Source organism: Antennarius striatus, chromosome 17 (assembly GCF_040054535.1).
Source record: "Antennarius striatus isolate MH-2024 chromosome 17, ASM4005453v1, whole genome shotgun sequence".
NCBI classification, from domain to species: domain Eukaryota; kingdom Metazoa; phylum Chordata; class Actinopteri; order Lophiiformes; family Antennariidae; genus Antennarius; species Antennarius striatus.
Window position 1 is genome coordinate 20,464,257 of NC_090792.1, and position 23,265 is coordinate 20,487,521.

Genomic DNA, 23,265 nt, shown 5'->3' on the forward strand with positions numbered 1-23,265 from the left:
CGCGCTGCCGCATCAGACGCGCTGCTCTGGAGGACGAGGAGCGGCGCGGTCGCTGCCGCCTCTGCTCCGACGATCACACGCCCGGTTCCGCCGTCCGCCTGAGGGAACGACCGACCGCAGCCATGTCCTCGGACAGTAAGTAGTCCCGTCCCCGCGCCGCGGGCCCCCCCGGCCGGCCTGCCGCCGCCGGGGTGCGTGTTTTCTGCGGGTCTCCGTTTGGGGTTCGTCCGCTCGAGCGGCGGGATGCGTAGGCCAGGTTAGGATTGGAGCCTAATTATTGATTGATACCGATCGATAACGGATGTATGGTGGTCGGTACCCCCCCTGGGGGGGCGGGGGGGGGTGCTCCATAAAATCAACCTGTTCGGTTCCCGCAGGCCTTCATCATCAAATAATCCTGATCATCCCGATGGGATTATAATCCTCTTCTTCATATGGTTTTCTGACGCAGAAACATGTTTTTCTCGGCCTGGAGCTCCATTAGACTTTATTATTCATGATCATCCAGCTGTCAATCGTGGAATTCTCCAAGTTCCTGTTTGTTAAATGGAATGCACCGATACAGGAGGTAAAACAGGAATAATCAATAAATCAATAATAATGGGTTGTTTAAATTGAGCATCAAACCTGTAACAGTTCCTCCCCTACATTTATTTAACAACACTCTGTAGTTTGAGTTTACATAAAGGACATAAAGAAATATTCAGATGTCTTTATTCCAGGTCCGTCACACAGCAGGAAGTAATGGAATAAACATAAAGGAATAAAGATCCACATGATCAATATTAACCAGAGGAGCCTGTAGGTGATCAGTTTTAATCCCATGTAAATATTCTTAAATTAACAAATTAATATTTACTCCTTCAGTCTGATATCAATCATCTGAAGGGATCAATGAAGTATTTGTGATTATTTTGATTTATTTGATGACTTTTAGTGAAATTCTTCTGGATTTGATCCTTCGTTGGGGCGGGACTCGAACCCCCGACCTTCCGTTAAGTGGGCGGGGTTTTTACCACCCGAGCTGGGTCAGGTGGGACCAATGAGGACGTCCACTGGTTAGGAAGTCCGACTCCAGGGGGGCGGGTCTACGGCGGAACCCTCCAGCCCAGCAGGTGGCGCTGGACAGGAGTGGGATCAGGTTTCTAGGAATGATGGGATGTGACAGGAAGTGTCTTCCCCCTCCGAACAGGAAGTCCACTGTTGAGAGGACGGAATGTGAGGACTTCCTGTCCTCCATTAAACCAGAGGGGCTGTTTCTGGTTCTCTGGTCCAGTTAGACTGGTTCTGTGTTTGGGTTCTGTGTGCCCAGGCTTTTGACTGACAGGCGGAGGTTCCTGTCGGGCCTGATGGACTCCAGACTCTCCTGTCTTTGCCCCGCAGACGGACTGATGTCCAGGAAAGATGTTTTCAGAGATTTAGATTCTCAAAGTCTCTGCGATACTCTGGCGTTAAATCCGGGGTGTACCCCGCTTGTCACCCATAGCCACCTGGGATTGGTCCCAACAACCCATGTGACCCACAAGATGGAAAAACGACTTAAGATGAGACGATTGCAGTCGAATGGTTTGAAGTTGAATTCTGGTACCTGTCCACCAGGGGGCGATATATACTCCCAAAGACACCCCCCCACACGCACACACACATATTTAGCACAAGAAGGAGTCGTTGCCATGGTGATTCAAGCTGTAGATCAATAGGATTCAACTTGAATTAATATTTTTAATTTTTAATCGTATTAACGTATTTATCAGTTAACTCTTCGTCTCCCAGCGGCTTGAAGTCGGTTGAAGTCGGTTGAAGTCGGTTGAAGTCGGTTGAAGTCGGTTGAAGTCGGTTGAAGTCGGTTGAAGTCGGTTGAAGTCGGTTGAAGTCGGTTGAAGCTTAAGTCGTCTTTCTAAGTCACTTCCTGTATGAAGGGACTTATTTCCCGTCAGGCGCTGTGGACGTCTGATTGTTGGGGTTCGAGCTGCTCCCACGGGCGGCGGTCCATCCGGTCATTTCCTGTTTCCTGTCTAGTAGTCCCGCCCCTTCCTGACTGTGATTACCCCCCAGCTTCTTGTTTTGCCCCCGTGTCAGACCCGAGACGCCCCGGCGGCGGCGGCCTCGGACGTCCGCTGACTTCGTGTTGACTTAGTCGACCCGCTGGACTTGTTTTCGTCGTCATGACGATTCTGTGCGACTAAGATAAACGAATAAAGCCGGAAGGTCCAGCAGAGTTCAAACAAACACGCCGTCTGCAAACGCCTCACGACAAACTGTTTGAGGAGCGTTCAGCACGCCATTAGCAAAACAAAACGCCAAACGCTAAACACCGACTCGCATTAGCAGGAGTCGTATTTGCTGAGTCATCAGCTGATGTTTGTCAGCGTTTAATGAAATGAAAAGTTTCTCCTGAACAAACGTCCAGAACCTCCCAGTTCAGTTCGCGTTTCTGACAACAACCAGGAGGATTTTGGGAAATTCTCATTTTTCCAAAAGAACATTTGGTTCCTGGCACTTTTTTTTTCCTCGGACGTCCTTCTTGGAGTGCGTCACGTCTTGTTGGTTCTTGTTGGTTCTTGTTGGTTCTTGTTGGTTCTTGTTGGTTCCGATTCGATGTGAGGAAGAGGAGGACAGAGGGATGAAGAACGATTTGTGATGTTTTGGGAATTTAAAGACCAAACCGGCGTCAGAAGAAGAAAAAGAGATGGTCGCCGGAGTCTGGAGTACGGACAAGTTCCGCTTGACACGGATCGAAAACTGTGAGCGATTCAAACCAAAATTCATTTTAGGGACTTAAAAATTTAAATTTTGATATTTTAAATGTGGCTCCTCTGTTTCATTTGATATTCAGTCGTTTGGTTGTCGTCGTCAAATTGATGACCTGAGGAGTGAGAATGGAATAAAACACCGAGACGAGTGTACGGTGGCCTGCAAGGTCAAACCAACATAACCTGCCAATGCTAGAAACTCTAGCTAGTTAGCTTATTCTTCGCAATTTTTCCACCCCGTCCCGCTCAGACTCAACAACTCCGACTGGACCTGTTGTTTCAGTTAGCGTTAGCGTCAGCTAATAGCTGCTGGTCGGCGTGAGGCAAATGTTTGGAACATGTTTTCCCTGGAAGCCAATCAGCTTCCAGGTGACGATGAGGTCGTGACCTTTTTTTAAATTCTGTGTGACGTCAACGCAGAAAGAAATTTTTTTTTGTCCCTCTTGAATCCTTAAAGTAAAACTTTGAGGATTTTGATCCGGATTTGTGTCGGTTTGTTGTTTTTCTGTTGAGCTTTTTAACCATAAATTCAGTTTTATTGGAGTTTGTCTGATTTACGTTGAAGTTCATCCGGTCACCAGCAGATGGCGCCACAGCGTCAATCTGGTTCAGTCGGACTTGAATTCAGTTTCCCTCATTAGATTTAAGAGATTCACATTTATTAACATGAAGAAGTTACATGAATAAGTTAATCACGTTTTTTTTTACTTCTATTAAATACGTTTTAAATAAATAAATTTTACACGACTCCTTCAGAGCGATGATCATCTGAATCCTATCAACCTGGTTTTTGGGTTTGGGATTATAAATTAATTCTATACATCTATACATAATTCTATACATCTGATTTGAGCAGCTTTAAAATGTATATCTTTGTGTTTATTTTAGCCTTCCTCCCCACCCCCACACCTCTAAGAACCACTGCTTTTAGCTCAGGCTGCATTTGTAAATAAGAACCTGTTCTTAATTGCTTGCCTGGTTAAATAAAGGTTTGAGGTCAACAAAAAAAGTTTTTTTTTGAAAATTAAATAAATGTAAAAAAAATTATTATGGTGAGAAAAATATAGAGAAGAAAAACCCCCACAATTTAATATCTGAGCTTTGATCCGTCTTATTTTATGTTCGGGGGGTCGGAGCTGGGTCAAAGGTGGGTCATACCCTGGATGTGGATCACAGGAACCATCATCACCATCATCATCATCATTATCATCATCATCATCATCATCAGTTCATTTTCAGAAGCGTCTGAGCCGTTTCCACGGTGATGTTGTGTTTAGAGTCCATAGCAGTCGTGTTTGGCGGGCGTGAACTCAGCGTTAGCCCCCGGTGGCGTTCTGCTCTCCTCTTCCTCCTCCTCTTCCTCCTCATTTTCTTCTTTTTCTCATTCATCTTCTCTTCATCTCAACCCTGAGATCCTCTCATCCTCCCGGCCAATCAGGACGCTCAGACAGACGGCGCCATGGTAACATGAGACCTTCTTACACGTGGGTGGGAAAAGGCACACTCATTATAGCTTAATAGAGCAACGGGGCTGTTTCCAGGGAAACTATGATTCTCAGGTGTGTGTGTGTGTGTGTGTGTGTGTGTGTGTGTGTGTGTGTGTGTGTGTGTGTGAGTTAGACTGAAAACATGATGTCCTGATGTTTCTGGGTTGATTCGACCTCCCGTCCCGACAACAACAACAATGTCGTAGGGTTCAGCGGGGTCACATGATCGCTCTGAACTGGGCGTGGCCAAAGCGGCGTGTTTCCACTGCTGATAACAGAAGCTGTAAAGATGTTTTCAGCAGGTTTGAATCGCGTTTTGCGGAGCGGCAGAAACGTTTTTGTCGGAATTTCGGAAACGGAAACCGACGTTATCCTCCGTATAATTATTAGCCCCGCCCCCGACTGGTACGACCTGATAGTGACTCGGCGAAGGCCCGGAATCACACCGGGCTCTAAAGCCTGACTTACTAACCCTGACCTGAAGGGGGCAGTCTCCCTGTTACTCCGTAGTCATGGCAACAGGTCACGTTTTCAGGTGTGATTTGTTAACTCGGTGTGATCGCTGCCAGCAGAGTTTGAGTGTTTGAGTTTAAACATCGAGGCAAACAGTCGGAGGAAACCTCCCAGATCGATCCGGCGTTCCTGCGACGACTGAGCCAGGCTGGACGTGTTCCGATCACTGGGGACAGATGACGACGTGGCATTCCGACCCGGACTACTGGGTGTTCTACCCAGGTGATCACGCGACCGACCGCGGTGGGCGTGGCGGTACGTGGGGGTTTTTTAGGCGGGGCTTGTTGGAGGTAGTTTGTCTAAATCGACGTCGGCGATGGAATCCGGTCCCGAAAACGTGTTTGGATGATGTCACGCCCGCAGCGGGGAAGTGTGTTCCATTTGTCGTGTTTCTGGTTTTAAACTGGGATCACCGAGGAAGGATTTACTGTCGTCTGAAAGTAGTTGTTTTCCTATAGCCGGTGTAGCTGAGGCTCATGGGTAATGTAGTGTTAGGACCATAAAAAACATGAGAGGAGTTTTCACATTTATCCCTCAGAATTGGAGGAGGAAGAGCAGAGGGGGGGAGGGGCATAGAGGGGGAGGGGCAGAGAGGAGGAGCATAGAGGGGGAGGAGCAGAGAGGAGGAGGAAGGAAGACGCTGCTGGACGTCTTTGAGTTGCTTGTTTTCTCAAACTAACAGTCCTGACTGCAGATGACATTCCACTCCTCATCTCATTTTCTATCTCATCTCAAATCATCCATCTCATTTCATGTCATCTTTTAACTCATCTAGTCTTCTATCTCTCTTGATCTCATCTTCTATCATTTCATCTCATCTTCTACCTCATCTCATCTTCTATCTCGTTTAATCTCGTCTTCTACCTCATCTCATCTTCTACCTCAATCTCATTTCCTATCTCTTCTCATTTTCTACCTCATCTCATTTTCTATCTCATCTCATCTTTTATCGCTTTTAATCTCATCTTCTACCTCATCTCATCTAGTCTTCTACTTCATCTCATCCCAGCTTCTACCTCATCTCATCTCATCTCATCTCATCTTCTATCTCATTTCATTTCTCACCCTAACAGGCAGCACCTTACTATAAACGATGATTTGTAGCATAGCTTCCTAGCTCGTCTACCTCCGTTAGCTTGTTGCCAGTGTGGCTACATTTAGCCTTGTTCTTTCTCATCTGTGGGACAGCGCTAATGTTAGCGATGTAAAGTTACGTATCCTTCCGAATATCCTTCTGAATAGAATACACAAACACACACACGCACACACACACACACACACACACACACACACACACACACACACACACACACACACACACACACACACACACAACATCACAGCCCTCATTAGTGAGTGACCTCACTGTGAACCCACATGGGGGGTGGGGCGGCATTATTTTATTCATTTGAAGAAGTCGACATAACAACACCACAAAGCTCGTGGTTCCTCCTCCTCGCCGTCGTTTCTGCGCTAATGAGTGCTAACATCTCAGCCTTCGCCGCCGCCGCGTCTCCCTCCTAATCCAACGCTCACATCAAAGTTCTCTCCTCGCTTCAGAGTCGGGAGAAGTCGGCGCTGCATCGTAATCAGGGATCAGCGTTTAGTATTCACGGACACTCCCGCCGCTCGCCGCCGTGATGCTAAGGGATTAGCAGCGGCACGAATTCTACGGTTCGGCCCCTGTCTCAGGATTCTGATCCGACGGCTTCCAGGGACGTCCGACTTAATCCTCGTTAGCATTAATTAATTAGTTTGGCTTTAATGCATCACCATGTTAAACAACCGTTAGCGGCTAACGTCGTTAACGGTTCCTGGAGATGCAACGTAAATGAAATTAATGTAGATAACATTAACAGTTCTGTCCTGAACTTATTAATGTATTTTAATAACATTTGGTTAATATGAATCTATTATAAGCTGACAAACATTTAGTTGTTATTTTTTAATTTAGTACAGAAAAAAGATAGATAAAGATGACGTCAACTTGATTTTTAGTTTTCCCTGTATTTGTTTTTTCTTTTTAAACCTACGTATAATCGAGAATGATTGAACTGTAAACGTCGTAAGCCGACGTCTACCTGTGTACCAACGCTGTCCTAGTTTTTTCTTTAAACTCCCACAATCCTCTCTGATTCAGTCTAGCTTTCACGCAGATTATTCCAGGTGTCTCTAATCTCATTCCGATGTAAATGCGCAAACAATGAGACGAGACGAAAAGGCTTTGATGTTGGGTTATTCTAACAGTTTGGAATCTGAATCACGTCGTCATGACAACCAGAGCCGGTAAAAACAGAACGCATCGTCCTTCAGACAATGTAAAACATCTCCGCGATTCCACGTCTGTTGCACAGCTAACCTTAGCATTTGCTAAATGTTTACTGCCAAAGAGTAGTGGGCGTATCCCACACAAAAATTATTCAAAAATTTTCAACATTTAGCTAATGCTAAAAATGGCTTTAGCCCGTTTTGATTGGACGGTCTGAGTCAGGTGATCTGGATCCAGATCAGCTTTTTTTTGAAAATTTAAATTTTTTGTTGTAGAATTGCTCTGATAGTTATGAGATGTCGCTAAAAAGTTAGCACAAGGTCAGTTCGATAGCGTGTGTGTGTGTGTGTGTGTGTGTGTGTGTGTGTGTGTGTGTGTGTGTGTGTCTCTTCCTGTCCATCTGGATGCACACAGGAACACTGGACTCAGTGTCCGACCGACGGAGCAGCTGAGAGGAACGCTCCAGTGAACAGATGCTCCTGAACGCATCGCGTTGCGTTCAGGAGCAGAGGAGTTATTTTGGTGGAAAATTGATTATTGATTTTCAAACTGTGGCTAATCCTCAGACACACACACACATACACACACACTCGGTCTACAAGATGAATAGTCGTCTCCATTCGCTCCCATTGATTCAGTTCTTACTGAAACGTTACTGTGGAAACGGGAGACAGTGCCCCCCCCCATCACCATTATTCTGATCTATTCATCTGAACGAGTGTCAGACGCCTCATTGAGAGCAGAGTAGTACACTTTGTGCCACTTTCCCCCCGTCTGATCAGCTTTTATCTCGTTGTGTTTTGTCTCTTTTATCAGACGTACCTCTGAATGACATTCACTTTGTTTCTGTTTCTTCCTATTTTATCTGCTTTATTCCACCAGGAATAAGTGATGTGTCGGAGATGTCGCTTTGATTTAGCATAAAATCATAAAATAATTACACTGCCTTAAAAACAAAACATGTTATGTGCAGAACATGAGTCCAAATCCAGGTAAAACTCAGTTTACATAATTTTGAGTCACGTCATTCTCCAGTTGACAGTTTTCAGAAATACACGGAAAAATCTAAATCAAACTGGAATCATCAGTGTTATGTGTTCTTAACGGTTTTAGTAAACCATTAAAACACTTAATATCATGTTAGTGTACAATAAATCAGAATAAAACATATAATATCATATTATTAGCCCCTAGCAACCCCCGTGACCCACGATGAGGAAGAAGAGATGAAGACGAGACGGAGACGATTTTTCTGGGCTATATTGAAAAATAACATTTAATTATTTATCAACTTAAAATAGGTTCAAATTAACCAAATATTATTAAAATGTGTTCATTAATAATGAGTGGGAATGTTTATGGACTGGTCAGCCTGGAGCCGGTTAGCGACGTTAGCTGAGGTTAACCTGAACTCATTTTATTTCCTTCGGGACACAAATGGATGAGTTGTGGGTCAAAGCCCTGCATTTGATGGATCCATCCACCGCCGCCACCATCATTCGTTCATTTTGCCTCTTCTGTATCAGGTTTAGCTCTCGGGGGGGTCGTGTGTGGGGGTGGGGGGTAATGCTAGCATGTCAATCCAGTCCTTCTTCTACTGTGGCTGTTTTTTGCACTGACTTCTGTTTGAGTCCCTGAAGGCAACACAAATACTAAAGTATCACCGTTCTGTCTGTGTGTATCACGTGTACCATGCGTACTCTGTGTGTGTGTGTGTGTGTGTGTGTGTGTGTGTGTGTGTGTGTGTGTGTGTGTGTGTGTGTGTGTGTGTGTGTGTGTGTGTGTGTGTGTGTGTGTGTGTGTGTGTGTGTGTGTGCACCCAGACTGTCTGTTTGTGTGGTCTGATCAGTGTGTCATTGTGTGTCCCCTCTCGCTCCTCCTGCCAGTCACCCCGGAGGCCATCGGCTTCCTGTCCACGGTGGGCGTGGTCATCGTGGCGCTGGCCGTCCTCTTCCTCTTCATCAACAAGAAGCTGTGCTTCTCGCGCGTCGGGGGGCTTCCCTGTCTGGAGCAGCAAGGCCACTGCAAGAGGAGACGCCGGGGGGTGCGGCACGGACTCAGTAAGACCGACCTCAGCAGGAACCTGTTGTGTGTTTATGGTCGCCATGACGACGACGTCCGGCGGTTTGAAGTCATGTGACGTCATGGCGGCGCCACAAACTGTTGTGTCCGGGTGTGTGGACGCGTGTTCAGCTAAGTCCTAGCATTAGCATCCATTAGCATGTTAATGAAGGAACACACTAAGCCGTTGTAGGTTCACCTGTTCAGCTGACGGCCACGCCCTGCACCAGGTGACACTTCTATCCACTAACAGTGACGGTTATTTAGGCTTCATTTAAAGACCTAAATAGAAGGTTTGAATGTTAAAAGGTGACATTTTGTGCCTTAATTTTGGCTAAACCTTCATTTGGATCAACTTACACGCCAGTTAGCAATATGCTAGTTTGCCGCTAATGAGTCATACGTGTGTAAAACACATATGATCACACTGAGGAGGTGGTTTTCATGAAGTACGTTGGAAAATACGACCTGCTGATGCTAACGATGGGTGTAAACTGAATAAAAAAGATCAAATTTACAGGAAATCAGTCAAAATGAAATTAGACTAAAAAAATGTGATTAAAAAAAGTTCCACAAAAACCAAAAATATTCAACAAATTCTGTTTTCCAAATGACAAGAAGAGCTCATTGATGACACAACTCTACTGATAAAAGTCTTTCTTCCAAAAGACTTTTACATAACCTGTGTGATCTCTGCAGCAGAGAGAGAGAGAGAGAGCCTAACTCTCTTCAGGGGGGGGGGTGACGTGGTGTTTGAGCGCTGGTGACTCATGAAACTCTACAGGAGCACAAAATAAAAAATATTCACTGAAAACCTTGAACAAAAACTCAAGAGTAGAGAAAAGAAACGCAGACGAGACGTCTCTCAGGTTTAGTTTGGTTCTTCACAGGAGCAGCAGATCGTTTGCTTCTGTCTGCCCACAGGATGACAAACAAATGTGTTTACAGCTGAGGCCTGTACATTAAAGCTGGATCACGGCTTAGCCAGATAACTTCAGGCTTAACCCTGACTTTTCGGTACCATGAAGGTGGCTGACTTTGTATTGGGCTACGTTGTCACGGTAACCTATGCTGAACACCTACCCTGCTCCGGAGTAGGATAAGTTCAGGATAAGATCAGCAGGTATAACAGCCCCTGCCAAAAACCACTGAAGAACACAGTACGTAGAGCTGTTCATAAGGTCACGGGGCTACGATCACATGTCATAACCAAACATGTGGTTCACACACACATGTATGAACACACACATGTTACTGTAGTCAGATACACAAGTGCAGTCATAGTGGGGCAGTAATAATATAATGGCACTAACTTCCTCATTGACGCAGTCGGCCATGTTTTCCCAGAGATCCTTGCTCCGTTTGGCAGCTGCAGCTGTGTTGCTGATTGCTGGATTATTGATTTGTATTGATCGTATTTATTAATTATTATTGTTTGCTCCTCCGTTGTGAAATATGCGTCTCGAGCCGGTTTGTTGCATGTTTGTGATTGGTCGCATGCAGCAAACTCCGCCCTTTTAATGTGAGCGCGCACAGATCTAGAGTGGACAAGTCTGGATTGAATTAGTGAGTTGATAGCCGGCTTTATGGTACCGGAAATCTGGAGGGCGGATGTCTGGTTAAGTGAAGCCAGATAAGGAAGAGGAAGCCTGACTAGGTTAATCCAGCTTTATGGGACAGGACTCTGGTGTCACCAAAACAAACAAACAGTTTACAGCTGGTGTCAATAATTCTGATTGCAAAACTGTTGGAGCAGCTTTCAGGGTTTAAGTCAGGGTTAAGTTTAGGGTTAGGATTAGGTTTAGGGGTAGGTTTAGGATTAGGTTTAGGGGTAGGTTTAGGATTAGGTTTAGGGTTAGGATTAGGGTCAGGTTTAGGGTTAGGTTAAGGTTTGGTGTTAGGTTCAGGGTTAGGTTTAGGTTCAGGGTTAAGTTTAGGTTTAGGATTAGGTTTAGGGGTAGGTTTAGGATTAGGTTTAGGGGTAGGTTTAGGATTAGGTTAAGGGGTAGGTTTAGGATTAGGTTTAGGGGTAGGATTAGGTTTAGGGGTAGGTTTAGGATTAGGTTTAGGATGAGGGGTAGGTTTAGGATTAGGTTTAGGGTTAGGGTTAGGATTAGGGTCAGGTTTAGGGTTAGGTTAAGGGTTAGTGTTAGGTTCAGGGTTAGGTTTAGGTTCAGGGTTATGTTTAGGGTTATGTTTAGGGTTACATTCAGGTTTAGGGTTAGGGTTAAGTTTAGGGTTAGGGTTAAGTTTAGGGGTAGGTTTAGGATTAGGTTTAGGGGTAGGATTAGGTTTAGGGGTAGGTTTAGGTTCAGGGTTATGTTTAGGGTTATGTTTAGGGTTACATTCAGGTTTAGGGTTAGGGTTAAGTTTAGGGTTAGGGTTAAGTTTAGGGTTAGGTTTAGGGTCAGGGGTTAGGTTTAGGGTAGGATTAGAGTTAGTCAGGGTAGAGCTCAGGTTCAAGTTAGGGTAGGGTTAAAGATAGTTACGTTAGGGTGAGGACTATGATGAAGCTCCAGCTAACGGCTAACAGTTGGACTCCTTCAGGTTCTTCGTGTCTCTCAGGAACTCAGGATCTGTTTCTGCAGAACGTTTCAGCTGAAGCTGCTGGAGGTGCAAACTGTTTTCTCTTCCATGTCAATGTTTATTCAGCTTCTGTTCTTTTTCTGATGAGTTTTGCAAGAACAGAAATTCCGGCAGGCGTAGCAACAGTAACCGGGGTGTGTGGTGTGGGGGGCGGGGCTTAGCAGACAGGTAACTATTGAGTTCAGTTCTGGGCCCTGCAGCTCTGCTCTTCATCTCCTCTGCTCCTCATCCTCCTTTCTTCTCTTTATTCAGTTTGTTCTGTGTTGACTTTTCTTTTCCATTCTCATTTTTCTGGTTTCACCTCCTCAGAATCCTCTGAAGTGAAGCTAAGCTAAGCTAGCCTCTGGCTTTATCCTCAGACACACAGACTCAGTTTGGATCAGAGTTGAAATGAAGCTGAATTCAAACTGGGCTGGTTCAGAACCCGCTGGGGTCGGCAGAACTCCTCCAGAACCGGCCCTCAGATCCCATTCCTCCAGCGGGGCAGGAGCGGGCGGCGTGTTTGCCGACGCGGCGCTGCTTTGTTTGCTCTCACCTGCAGCAGGTGGAGTCTCTGGTATTTCCACTTGAGCAAACAGAACATCCTGTTTGGAGTCAAACCGATCCGGAGCTGCGGAGCAGGAGGTAGGGCCGCTACGCTTTAAAACTATCACGTCCACCGCCGACATTCACAGCTCGAGTCGAAAAACTAAAGAACTGAAGGCGTAGATTTAGGAAAAGTTCCATCATGTTCGAGTCGGTGAGGCGGATTCAGAGCTAAGAGAAGTTAACGCTGTCAGAAGCGATCAGGTGAAGTTCAGTAACGCCTCATTTAATCGATTATGGCTTCAGCCTCACGTGGTTTTTATACCAAATGTTAAAGAAGATCCCAGAAACATGCAAATCAATAAATAAATCTAAAAAATCAAGGGTAGCTAAAGGAAAACATAGAAAAATACAACTTCATTTCCATATTGGAGCACTTCCTGTTCTTACTTCAGCTAAAGCAGACGAGGGATTTTATGGAACACGTGATTTAATTATTAAACCTCAGGAACACAGAACCAACAAGGAAGAGGAGCGACGACGTTAAAAAAATGAAACAAACAAGCAGCAGAACGTTGAAGCGGCTTCAGGAGAAACTGGAATCATTTCCTGATCGATCAGGAGTGACTGAAAGGAGGCGGAGCCTCAGGAGACGGGTTACCATGGCGATTTATTTAAGGGTTAGAGTTCAAGCATCAGTCATTTCACTGCTGTTGGTGTTCTCGTTCGCCGCCGCCGTTATATGCATGACCATCATCCTCCTCCTCCTCTCGGTCCACCTGTCACGGCGTTTGTCCTCTGACCCCGCCCACTCAGTGAGCAGATTCTTGCTCCATCCGTAACCATGGTGATTGCTCCGGTAGGGATGGCGACCTGTGCACATCGCTCCTTCCTCCTGTTGCTATCCAATTACGGTCCAGTAATGATGTGGAAGGAGTGACCCTCCGTCCGGCGGGCGTTGTTTTTCAGCCCTCAGTGCTGCCTGCAGGCATTCCTTTCTTCCCTCCTTAAGTATTAATTCTACCTCCTTTCTTCCTGGTTGCCTCCTCTCCTCCCCTTCCTTCCTCGTCTCCTCTCCTCCCCTTCCTTCCTCGTCTCCTCTCCCCCCTCCTTGTTCTCTGGTCTCCTTCTCCAGTGAACAGCTTCGGCGACAACGGAGACCACGACGACACCACTTCCTCTGACTCCGAAGAGGAGGTCCTCAAACAGTTTGAGATCTCGGTGACCCGTTCGCACAGTTTTCGTGCGACGGCCAAAATCGGCGGCGAGCAGCAGACGCAACAGTCGTTGAACAAACGCCACAAATTCAGCCGCCTGTCAGACCACGAAGAGGGCAGCACGGAGCCATCGGACTGCGAAGGTCGAGTTTCTATTCTGTCAAAGTTCACCCCAAAACTCAAAAGTCACTGCTATTTCTAGAGTGGTGGTCCCCAACCCCTGGGCCGTGGACCAGTACCGGTCCATGGGTCAGTCCGTACTGGTCTATGGTGGAAGAAAAGTTGGGGACCACTGGTCTAGAGACTAAAGTTCAATCAACTTATTCCAGAACAGATTGACCTCACCTTGACTTAAACACCAAACCGCCTCTAATCCTTCCAGTTTCCAACGAGCCCAGAGGCCACAGATTAAATTTTAACTGCAGATTATAGGCAGTAAAGCACTGAGCATGAAGTTAGAGGACTGTTCACGGCTCCGTTAACCGATGACAGATAGAGGAAGGTGTTTCTAAAAAACCAGGAAGATCAAACTCAGCATTCAGAGAAGGAATCTGGACCATTTACTTCCTAAAGTTTCCTTCCTGAAAATGTGATTATTGGTAATCCCAACATGCAGTAAAACATAACCTGGATTATCATTTGAGTCTGCAGATTTAAACTGCGTGGTTGATGATGTTCCCACCCAACAATCCAAACCAAACAGAGATCGTTGCACTGCTAAAAGATTCATGGGAGTGTTAGCATTTAATGTGCTAACACATAGCCAGAGCAGCAGGAAGACTAATCTCTCCATAGGATGGTGGTGGTGGTGGCTGATGACTCTGCTGAGACTGATTAGCTGACGGGAGGCAACTGAGTTCAGATTAGCAGCTGGTGGTTGGTGGGCGGTGACACCGTTGGGGCGGGGTCACCCTGTACATGTCAGTGATGGCGCGACACACACACACACACACACCGGTGACTCACTCTGGTTTAAGCTAACACTCCTTAATGACGACCCGACCGGAGGGAATTGCTTTGATTTGTTGGCGGTACGCTCCGTCCTCCGAGCGACTCCGTCTCCAGAAAGGTCACGGTGTGACGGATGACACAATATCGCCCCCGCTAACACACAACGCTCCCAAACCAGGTTAGCTCTGCTGCTTTGAGCTCTAGACTCAATTAGCCGTCAGACCAAAGCAGACGATCAGCTCCAGTGTTGTTCGGCCTGTCAGTCTGAACTCGGGGCATTTCAGAGGTTCAATGAGTCACTGTCAGATCAGCTGATCGTCTGGTTCTGGTTCCAGTTACCAGCTGGGAGGATCGTCAGCTGATGTTCTATCTGAACTTTTATCTGACATGCAGGAGATGGATACAGGAAGTCCTCAACCTATGAACACTAATGGTTCAGAGAGGCTGTTTGTAAGATGAATTGTTCGTAAATCGTTATTTATTAAATCTCAATCTCTAATCTCCATTGAAATGTCATTCCTACTCTAAATACTAAAGTTCTACAACAAAAAATCCACTGAGGTGTTCCACCACACTGAGGTGAATGTCTGAGGCGCTGATGTCACTTCCTGCTCATCTAAAGTCAGACACGCCCCTTTATGTTTGATGTCTGTTTGATTTCATGAAGTTTCTCAGTTAATCCACCAATAGTTAACATCAACTAGAAAACATTCAGAGTTCAGCGTTAGCGTCGGTTAATGCTTCCTGTCAGAAACCTGACCCGACAACATTGGTTCCTACATCATTTAGTTCCTACAGGAGGACAACATTGGTTCCTACAGGAACGCTGCTCGGCGGGGGTTGTGGCAGGAAGGGGAACTACAATAGTCGGACGGCGCAGTTGTTCATATCTATGAATGTTTGTATCTTGAGGACTTCCTGTATACCGATCCTGATTCTGGGATGTGGTTCAAAAAACGGTTTTCTGTCTTTGTGACTTGAACGCCTCTTACCCAACCGTCTCAAAATGCCTGTCCTCACGCCCACAGATTTAATCCCGACCACCAGGGGGCATAATGCTGAATTTCCTACCCTGTTGCCTTCCCACTGCAGAAATGGAGGCTAACACCAAGGAGGGTTTCCAGGACCCGCTGTCTGCCGCCGTGGAGGAGAAGGAGAGGGCGTCTGTGGACGACGCCCACCTGCAGGAGTTGTCGGGCGACGCCCCCAGCTCCGCCCCCAGCTCCGCCCCCAGCTCCGCCCCCAGCTCCGCCCCGAGCGTGAATCAACAGGCTGCAGATGGCGGTGAGGTGGCAGAGGTCATCGACCTGAACAGAAACAGCATCACGGACAGCTCCTCCACCTGGAGCCCTGAGGTACTGCAGCTTCATGTCGTCACAGACTCCACCCACCTCATCTAAACTGTCCAATCAAATTACACAAATTGCCTCATGCAATTTTGTGCTAACTTTAGCGAACTCCGCCCACAAGAAACAATCAAACAAACCAAAGAAACCCAACAGGGCAGGATTTATTTCAGAGGTCAGAGAGCTGACTGCGCCCCTGACATTACCCAGAATGCTCGGCTCTGGTTGATCTGGAAGAAACAAACTCCCCTTGAGGTTTTCTTTCAGCAGTTGATCCATCCTTTCCTCGCCGCGGTGTGATGGTAACAAACAGAAGCTGATGAATAATAATAATGTGTGTGTGTGTGTGTGTGTGTGTGTGTGTCTGTGGGGGGGTTGTTGGTGTAGGAGAACAGAGATGTTAGAATCTAACAACCTCCTAGTCACCGAATCCACTTAAATTGGAAGCAATCTGAGCAGTAAACGCCTCCCACACACACACACACACACACACACACACACACACACACACACACACACACACACACACACACACACACACACACACACACACAGATATAGGTTACACTATCAGATTGAAAAGCGTCAGAAAACGGTTGTAGCTGCAGTTTTTTTATACAGTTGTGTAGCAGCTCTGCCGATGCTAACGCTAATGCTAATATCAGTGTTACCATTGCTGCTAGCAATTATGCTAACTCCATGATGTGTGCTTGTTTAAGTAAACAAGTAAACAAAGCGAACACAACAACAAACAGGTGTGGTCGGTTGTGTTTGTGGTCAGGAAATAGAAAATAACACATTCATCTTCTGTTCACAGTACTAGTTATAGTAGTAATACTAGTAGTAATACTAGTTATAGTAGTAATACTAGTAGTAATACTAGTTATAGTAGTAATACTAGTAGTAATACTAGTTATAGTAGTAATACTGGTAGTAATACTAGTTATAGTAGTAATACTGGTTAAAATACTAGTTATAATAGTAATACTGGTAGTAATACTAGTTATCATAGTAATACCAGTCATAGTAGTAATACTAGTAGAAATACTAGTAATAGTAGTAATACTAGTAGTAATAGTCATCGTCGTAGTAGTATTGTAGCAGTAATACTAGTACTAATACTAGTACTAATATTAGTAGTAATACCTGTAGTACCACTAATAGTAACACTAATAGTAATACTGTAGTAGTATTTCAGCACACATGTAGTATTACTGCTCCTCCTGGTAAATCCCTCTCTTTCATGTGTTTCCTGGTTTCTTCTTCTTCTATTGGTGGCAGAACTTCTCGTACTGACGTCATAAATCTACTTCCTCTTCCTCCACCAGTCAGTCTTCCTGTTCCTGCTGCTTCCTGATATTAGTTCTGCTTCCTGTCCGCCGTCTGTTGGGATGTTTCCCAGTTCAGCTCTTCCTCAGGAAGAGGAAATAACGCTGAGTCTGCGTGTCTCTTCCTTAACTCTAACATCGCTGCCCTAGTTACCGCGAACAGGAAGTAAGTCACCGCTGGTCTAACCGACGCCGCCCCTGCTGTTGTCTGTTTGATTGGCTGATGTATTCATTGATTTCTTGTGGTGTGGAGGAAGTAGTAAATGGTCAGACGTGGACCTTCAGACTCCAGCAGCATCTCTGTTCTGATCCTGCATCCTTCATGGTTACCGTGGTTACACTGACACTTAGCTGCACTCCATCAACATTTGATTCTGTCGAGGTTGTGTTTGCCAACTATAGAGACGGAGAGGAGGAGGAGAAGGTTAATCTGACCTTCTTCATGGCAGGATTGTGACAGTTTCTGTTACTGTTTGAAGGAATCTCAGGAGCAGATGGCTTAGCTTAGCTTAGCTTAGCTTAGCTTCACGCAGAGACTAGAAGCAGGTGGAAACAAGACAAGAAATACTCCTGCCAAGCAAGTAAATATTATTTTCTCATCGTGAGAGGACTTAAGACTATATTTAGAAGAAAGAACGCCTTAAAAAGACTTTAACGTCTTCATTCTTGTTTGTTTCCCACAGCAAGAACAGCCCCCCCCAGATGAAGGCGTGCCCCAGGGCGCCGGCGCCTCCTCGCTGACGCCAGTCTTTAAATCTGGAGAGCTGGTCCTCACCCTGGAGTACAATCCCAGCACGGAGAAGCTGTTGATCTGCGTGGTCCAGGCCCAGGACATCCCGGACAAGGCCCGCAGCGGGATGGACTCCTGGCAGGTCCACATGGTCCTGCTGCCCTCCAAGAAGCAGCGGCAGAAGACGTCGGTGCAGAAGGGGTCGCTGCCCCACTTCAACGAACGCTTCCGCTTCTCCAACCTGAGTCCGTCGGACCTGCACATGTCGGCCGTGAGGTTCCGTCTGTACGCGCTGGGGGGCCGGATGTCCCGTGAGCGGATGATGGGGGAGAAGGTGCTCCGTCTGGGTGGTCTCGACCCAGACGGCGCCCTGATGGAGAAGACGCTGGTGCTGGAGCCTCGCAGTAACCTCAAGGTGACTCCGTTGCGTCGCGCCAAGTGTCGTTTTTGTTGTCGCCGGTGCTCACTGCGGTTTCTTCTTCTGTGGTGTTCCGTCAGAGCGTGGGGTCCCAGCTGAGCCTGTCGGCCGTGTCTCAGAGCGACAGCGCCTCATCCACGCAGTCCCTGACCCACGGCGGCGTCCCCGAGCTCCTGATCGGCCTGTCCTACAACGGAACCACGGGACGTCTGTCCGTGGAGCTGGTCAAGGGGAGCCACTTCAGAAACTTGGCCATCAACAGACCCCCAGGTGGGCGGGGGCGGGTGTTGACACGAGAACCCGAAAATATGTTGATTCTTTATTGAGTTGATTGTGAATTTGATGCCGAGGACGTGTTTCGTCATGAAATACTTTGAAGGACAGTCTTGAAGGACTGAAGGAATGTCTTTCAGGACCTTCAACGGGTCGACTAATAACAGGATGAGTTATGAAGGGGTTTCATCCAACTTTACAAGTCATCAGAGTACAAACAGAACAGGAAGTGACTGACTGACTTCCTGTTTGCTTTCCCCTTTCCCTGACCGTCCAGACACCTACGGGCGACTCATCCTCCTCAACTCCATCGGTCACGAGATCTCCCGGTGCAAGACGTCGGTGCGCCGCGGCCAGCCCAACCCGGTCTACAAAGAGACCTTCATGTTCCAGGTGGCGCTGTTCCAGCTGTCGGACGTCACTCTGCTGGTGTCCATCTACACCCGCCGCAGCATGAAGCGCAAAGAGATGGTGGGCTGGATCGCCATGGGCCAGAACAGCAGCGGCCAGGAGGAGCAGCTGCACTGGCAGGACATGAAGGAGAGTCCGGGTCAGCAGGTGTGCCGCTGGCACGTCCTGCTGGAGGCGTAGCCGCGCCAAAGTTCACGGACTTCTGCTTTAAGGTGAAAGGAAGTTGATTGTGTGGGAAGGTTGGAGACTGTATTGGTAGTTTATGCAGGATGGAGGAAGTGGTTTCAGGGGATTCAAGACTATGTTGGAGGCCGAGACAAGTCCAAAGCCTTACCTGAGGTCACGTGACAGCAAAACGGAAGTTTACATTTGATTAATTGGCTGGGAAAGAGCTTGTTTTTCGTGTAATTCTTTTTTAGATTAGATATAAATAGGTTAGTTCAACATCCGTCCACCTCCAATGGTAAATTTGGTCCTTGTCTTCACTAGCGAAACATCAATGGAGACTCAAACGAACCTGCAGCTCAGAAATGGGAAGACAAAAGTAAATCCAGTGAATCTAAACTTCCCGTTTCATCCTTTATCACGCTGGGAACAACTAAGCTGCAGGTTGACGTGAGGATAACCAATCGATAGGAGTCTCTTTGGGAATGCGTTGGTCGGGATGTTTTCAGCGGCGGAGGGAGGCGATGAAACCCTGAAGGAGTTGTTCTGTGAAGGCGTCTCATTCATATTCAGCCCTCATTCATTTCCTCTCGACATGTGCCCCTACGGGGAGGAAGTACTTCAACGCTGGAGACTCTTCCCCCCTGCTGGGAAGAGTACACCCCCCTCCCCTCCTCTGAATGATGTTATTTGGCCTCGGCTCGATCTCCTCCGCGAAGCAAAGCTCATTTCAACAGCCATCAGGGCTGAGCTGAAAGAGGCTTTAAATACCGCCGAGCAGCTGTTAACAACACGCAGCCAATTACCCTGGAAGTGCGTCTCCTTTCCACCGCGCTCGCTCTCCGCGAGGTAATTGGCAGTTGCGGCTGTAAAATCGTACAACGCGGTGATGGTAATGCCGCCATTAATGCTCATCCATTTAACCAGTGAGTCATCAGAAAGCCGCCGGAGGGTAGGTTGTGTTTGTTTGTGGAGACGGACGGCGGCGCCTGGGACCCCTGGTGGTCCACGAGGCGACGGCGACGGCTGGAGCTTCGCGGGCAGGTGACATCAAAACCCCGTCGGACATGTTGGAACGGAAGTGCGAGCAGGAAGTGGAAGAAACATTCAGGAATGCGAGATCGGGAAGAGAAGAAGGAGATGACCATTCAGGAAGTCGACCGTGACAAATGTTTAAACTCAGTTTACCCCCAAATCCGCCTCCTCCAGACTCAACGCCGGACTGAAGACAGTCTTTGTTTCGCTGCGACACGTCGGCTGAGAAACCAGTTCTTCCAAAAGGGAACATACATATTCATCACCCAAATATGAAATCATTTTTTTATACCTGCACACATTCTAGGTGCATCACTTTATGCGCGTCTCTTGCAATATCCCACCTTACTTTGTGCACGACGCTACGCTGCAACGGCTGATGGTTCCTGTTCTGAAAAGACTCGGTTGAGCGTAAGGAAAAGATCTTCGACTGTTGGTAGACTGTGATTGTACTTCACCAATGTCCAGCCTTCTTCTGACACTTTTTCAGAAGTTTCTTAACAAAAAAAGCTTCAATCCACAAGTAACCAAGCCTCTGGATAATCTTATAATTCCGTTAACGGCAGACAGGCTGCACACTGCCTGCTATTAATTGTCCTACAGTGTTGCTCGTTGGAAAGAACGTCCAGAACCGCGAACCCTTGTTCTGACGAGAACTCAGATATTTGGTGTCGTTAAGATGGAATCAACATGTTGAACAGCACAATGGACGGATTCCTTCTCGTGTAATGCCGTGTGTCACATGTTTAGCTGCAGATACTTCAGGTATACGGAGCTCTCTTGGAGAATAGGAGTGCTGCGATGACCGGATGTTCAAAAACCTGCTTTTTCTAAATTTATTTGTGAATGGTTTTAACTTTATAGACAGAATCAAAGACAAACAGTTAGCTCCAGGGACCCAGTTTTCTCTCCAGTTAGCGTCTTTTCCGTTAGCTTTGTCTTTCTCAGTAGCTCTCTCTGCTGATTTGTTGAAGTTACAGCAAGAAGGTTCTAGATTTTGCTTTTACCAACGTTTGTCTGCACAAGACAAAGCTCTTGTTTACAAATCTGCATGTTACAAACCTATAATCAATCTATTTGGTACAGTAGAACCTCGAGATATGAGCTGCTCAACATACGACTTATTTGAGATACGAGCTGTCGCTCTGTCTGTATTGTTGATTGACATACGAGTGAAAATCCGAGATACGAGTCGTCTTTCAGTAAACCACCACGTGTTGGCGGATGGATACGACATCAGTGAGTACGGATCTCATTCTTTACCACGTGTTGGCGGATGGATACGACGTCAGTGAGTACGGATCTCGTTCTCGTTGGTGGAGTAAAGACGTAGCCGTGTGTTCTTGTGACTTTCACGTTTCTTTTCAGTCTTTATTATTGTTTATGTAACTTTATAATTTATTATACACAGGTAAAGTCTGCATGTCTATTGGTTGGTAAAAATGTTTTTATCATAATTTATAGGGTTTGGGGCTATTTTTTACAAGACTGGAATTGATTAAAATTATTTGATTTAAATGATTTTTAAATTGAGAAATGTTAGACTTACGAGTTCAGTTAGGGAACGGATTCAACTCGTATCTCGAGGATCTGCTGTAGTTTACTGTATGTTCTACTATAGGTTCTGCTGTAGGTTCTAGTGGAGGTTCTACTCTAGGCTCTATTGTATCTGATTAGCAGTGAATCACCTGAACGTCCAATCAGCTCAGCACTCCTATCCTATTGGCCGTATACGTGTTCATACTTATATCCACTATATTACTGCACACACTGATATACTTTATGCATGTGGAGATGTTGTACAGAATATACGAGCGGTTCTATTTTTTTTAAGTAGTAAATGTTTAACGTTTCTCCAGGGTTTCTATATTTACACGTCTGCATGCTCGCCTTGAGATCCCAGGTGTTAACGGTCGTCGTGCGATAAAGAAGTGCCTGTAAGATTCCCCCGTGAAGCGTTTCCACGGTGACCAGAGGACGATCCAGAGCTGCATGACGCCGTCTCGTGGTTGCGTGTGAATGCTGCCGTACGACATGCATGGACGCCGACCTGGTCGACCACACCCACTAACACACTAACGATGAATAGACAAAACCAGTATCACCTCAAAATGATCAACGACACAAACGTTTCTGCTTCGCCCTGCAGGACGTCCAGGATGGGAAGTCTTTTGTTTATTTAGCCTAGCCTAGCTTTGGTATGTTAGCGCTATGCTAGGAGTATTTTAAAGTTCTGACAATAAACTCAACAGAAGTTTTAGAAAAGATGTTTTCTTTGAGTTTTAACAGGATTGACAATCTCATGTTGGCGTTTTAAAAGTTATAAAGACACGGTTAGCCTAGCTTAACACGAGGAAACAAAGGGAAAGAACTATCATGAATGTAAAGATGTTAAATTATACTGTGTATATATATATATATAATTACTGTATACCAATCCAGTATGGAAATCATGATTCGCATGTTTGATTTGGCAAAAGTTTACCTCAGATGCCCTTCCTGACACAACCCTCTGTATTTATCGGGGCTTGGGACAGGCACAATAATACACTGCCTTGTGTCCTCTTTACATTTATATATGTAATAATTAAAATGATCAGAAATGAAAAGACCTTTATTGGTGGTTTTAGATGAAGTTTGTTAGCGTAGCGTGTGTTCGCTAACAGGAGTGCTACTGAATGCTAAACTGATGTCACTTAATTTGGATCCACAAACAAACCAGATGTATTATTATACTTTAGAGGAAGTGGTGGGTGTGGTTTTATGACCTTTGGATGACCCTGAAGCTCTCCTGCTATTATCCATGCTAAGCTAGGCTAACTGTCTGCTAGGTCCATAATGCACACACGTGATATAATCTTTATTTACCTCCTGGAAAGAAGAGAAATAGATGTATCCCAAATAGAGAACAGTTATAATGTTCACTGAAGCTCATTTTAACATGAGTGTAAATAAAGGTTATAAATTATTAGAAGTCTGAATGTTTTCCGGTCCTGATGCCGGGGGCGACCGGTCATCTAAGGTCATGTTTTGTCCCGGCGAAACCCAGAAAGCACTTTTTGTACCAAGTTTATGGTTGCCAATAAAATCCCTGCTGGGGGGCGTCTGACTGCTGTTCTTGGGGGCTCCTTTCTGGTTTCAGCTCTTTTCAAACGGTTTAAATGTGAGAATGAGGACAAACATGAGTTCATAAATCA

General features: G+C 46.1%; 1 protein-coding gene across 2 annotated transcripts; it reads left to right on the forward strand.

The window, feature by feature from the left end:
* The first annotated feature begins 27 nt into the window (after positions 1 to 27).
* Positions 28 to 23,170, forward strand: syt16 (synaptotagmin XVI). Of its 2 annotated transcripts, none has more exons than XM_068339690.1 (7): positions 28 to 135; positions 8,909 to 9,082; positions 13,330 to 13,554; positions 15,455 to 15,717; positions 17,720 to 18,181; positions 18,265 to 18,454; positions 18,735 to 23,170. In XM_068339690.1, the coding sequence occupies exons 1-7, from the start codon at positions 123 to 125 to the stop codon at positions 19,046 to 19,048; spliced, it is 1,641 nt and encodes a 546-aa protein (XP_068195791.1). In that variant the 5' UTR covers positions 28 to 122; the 3' UTR covers positions 19,049 to 23,170. The 2 variants fall into 2 exon arrangements, with proteins under 2 accessions (XP_068195791.1, XP_068195790.1); XM_068339689.1 differs by lacking the exon at positions 28 to 135 and adding an exon at positions 2,606 to 2,744.
* Positions 23,171 to 23,265: the final 95 nt, after the last annotated feature.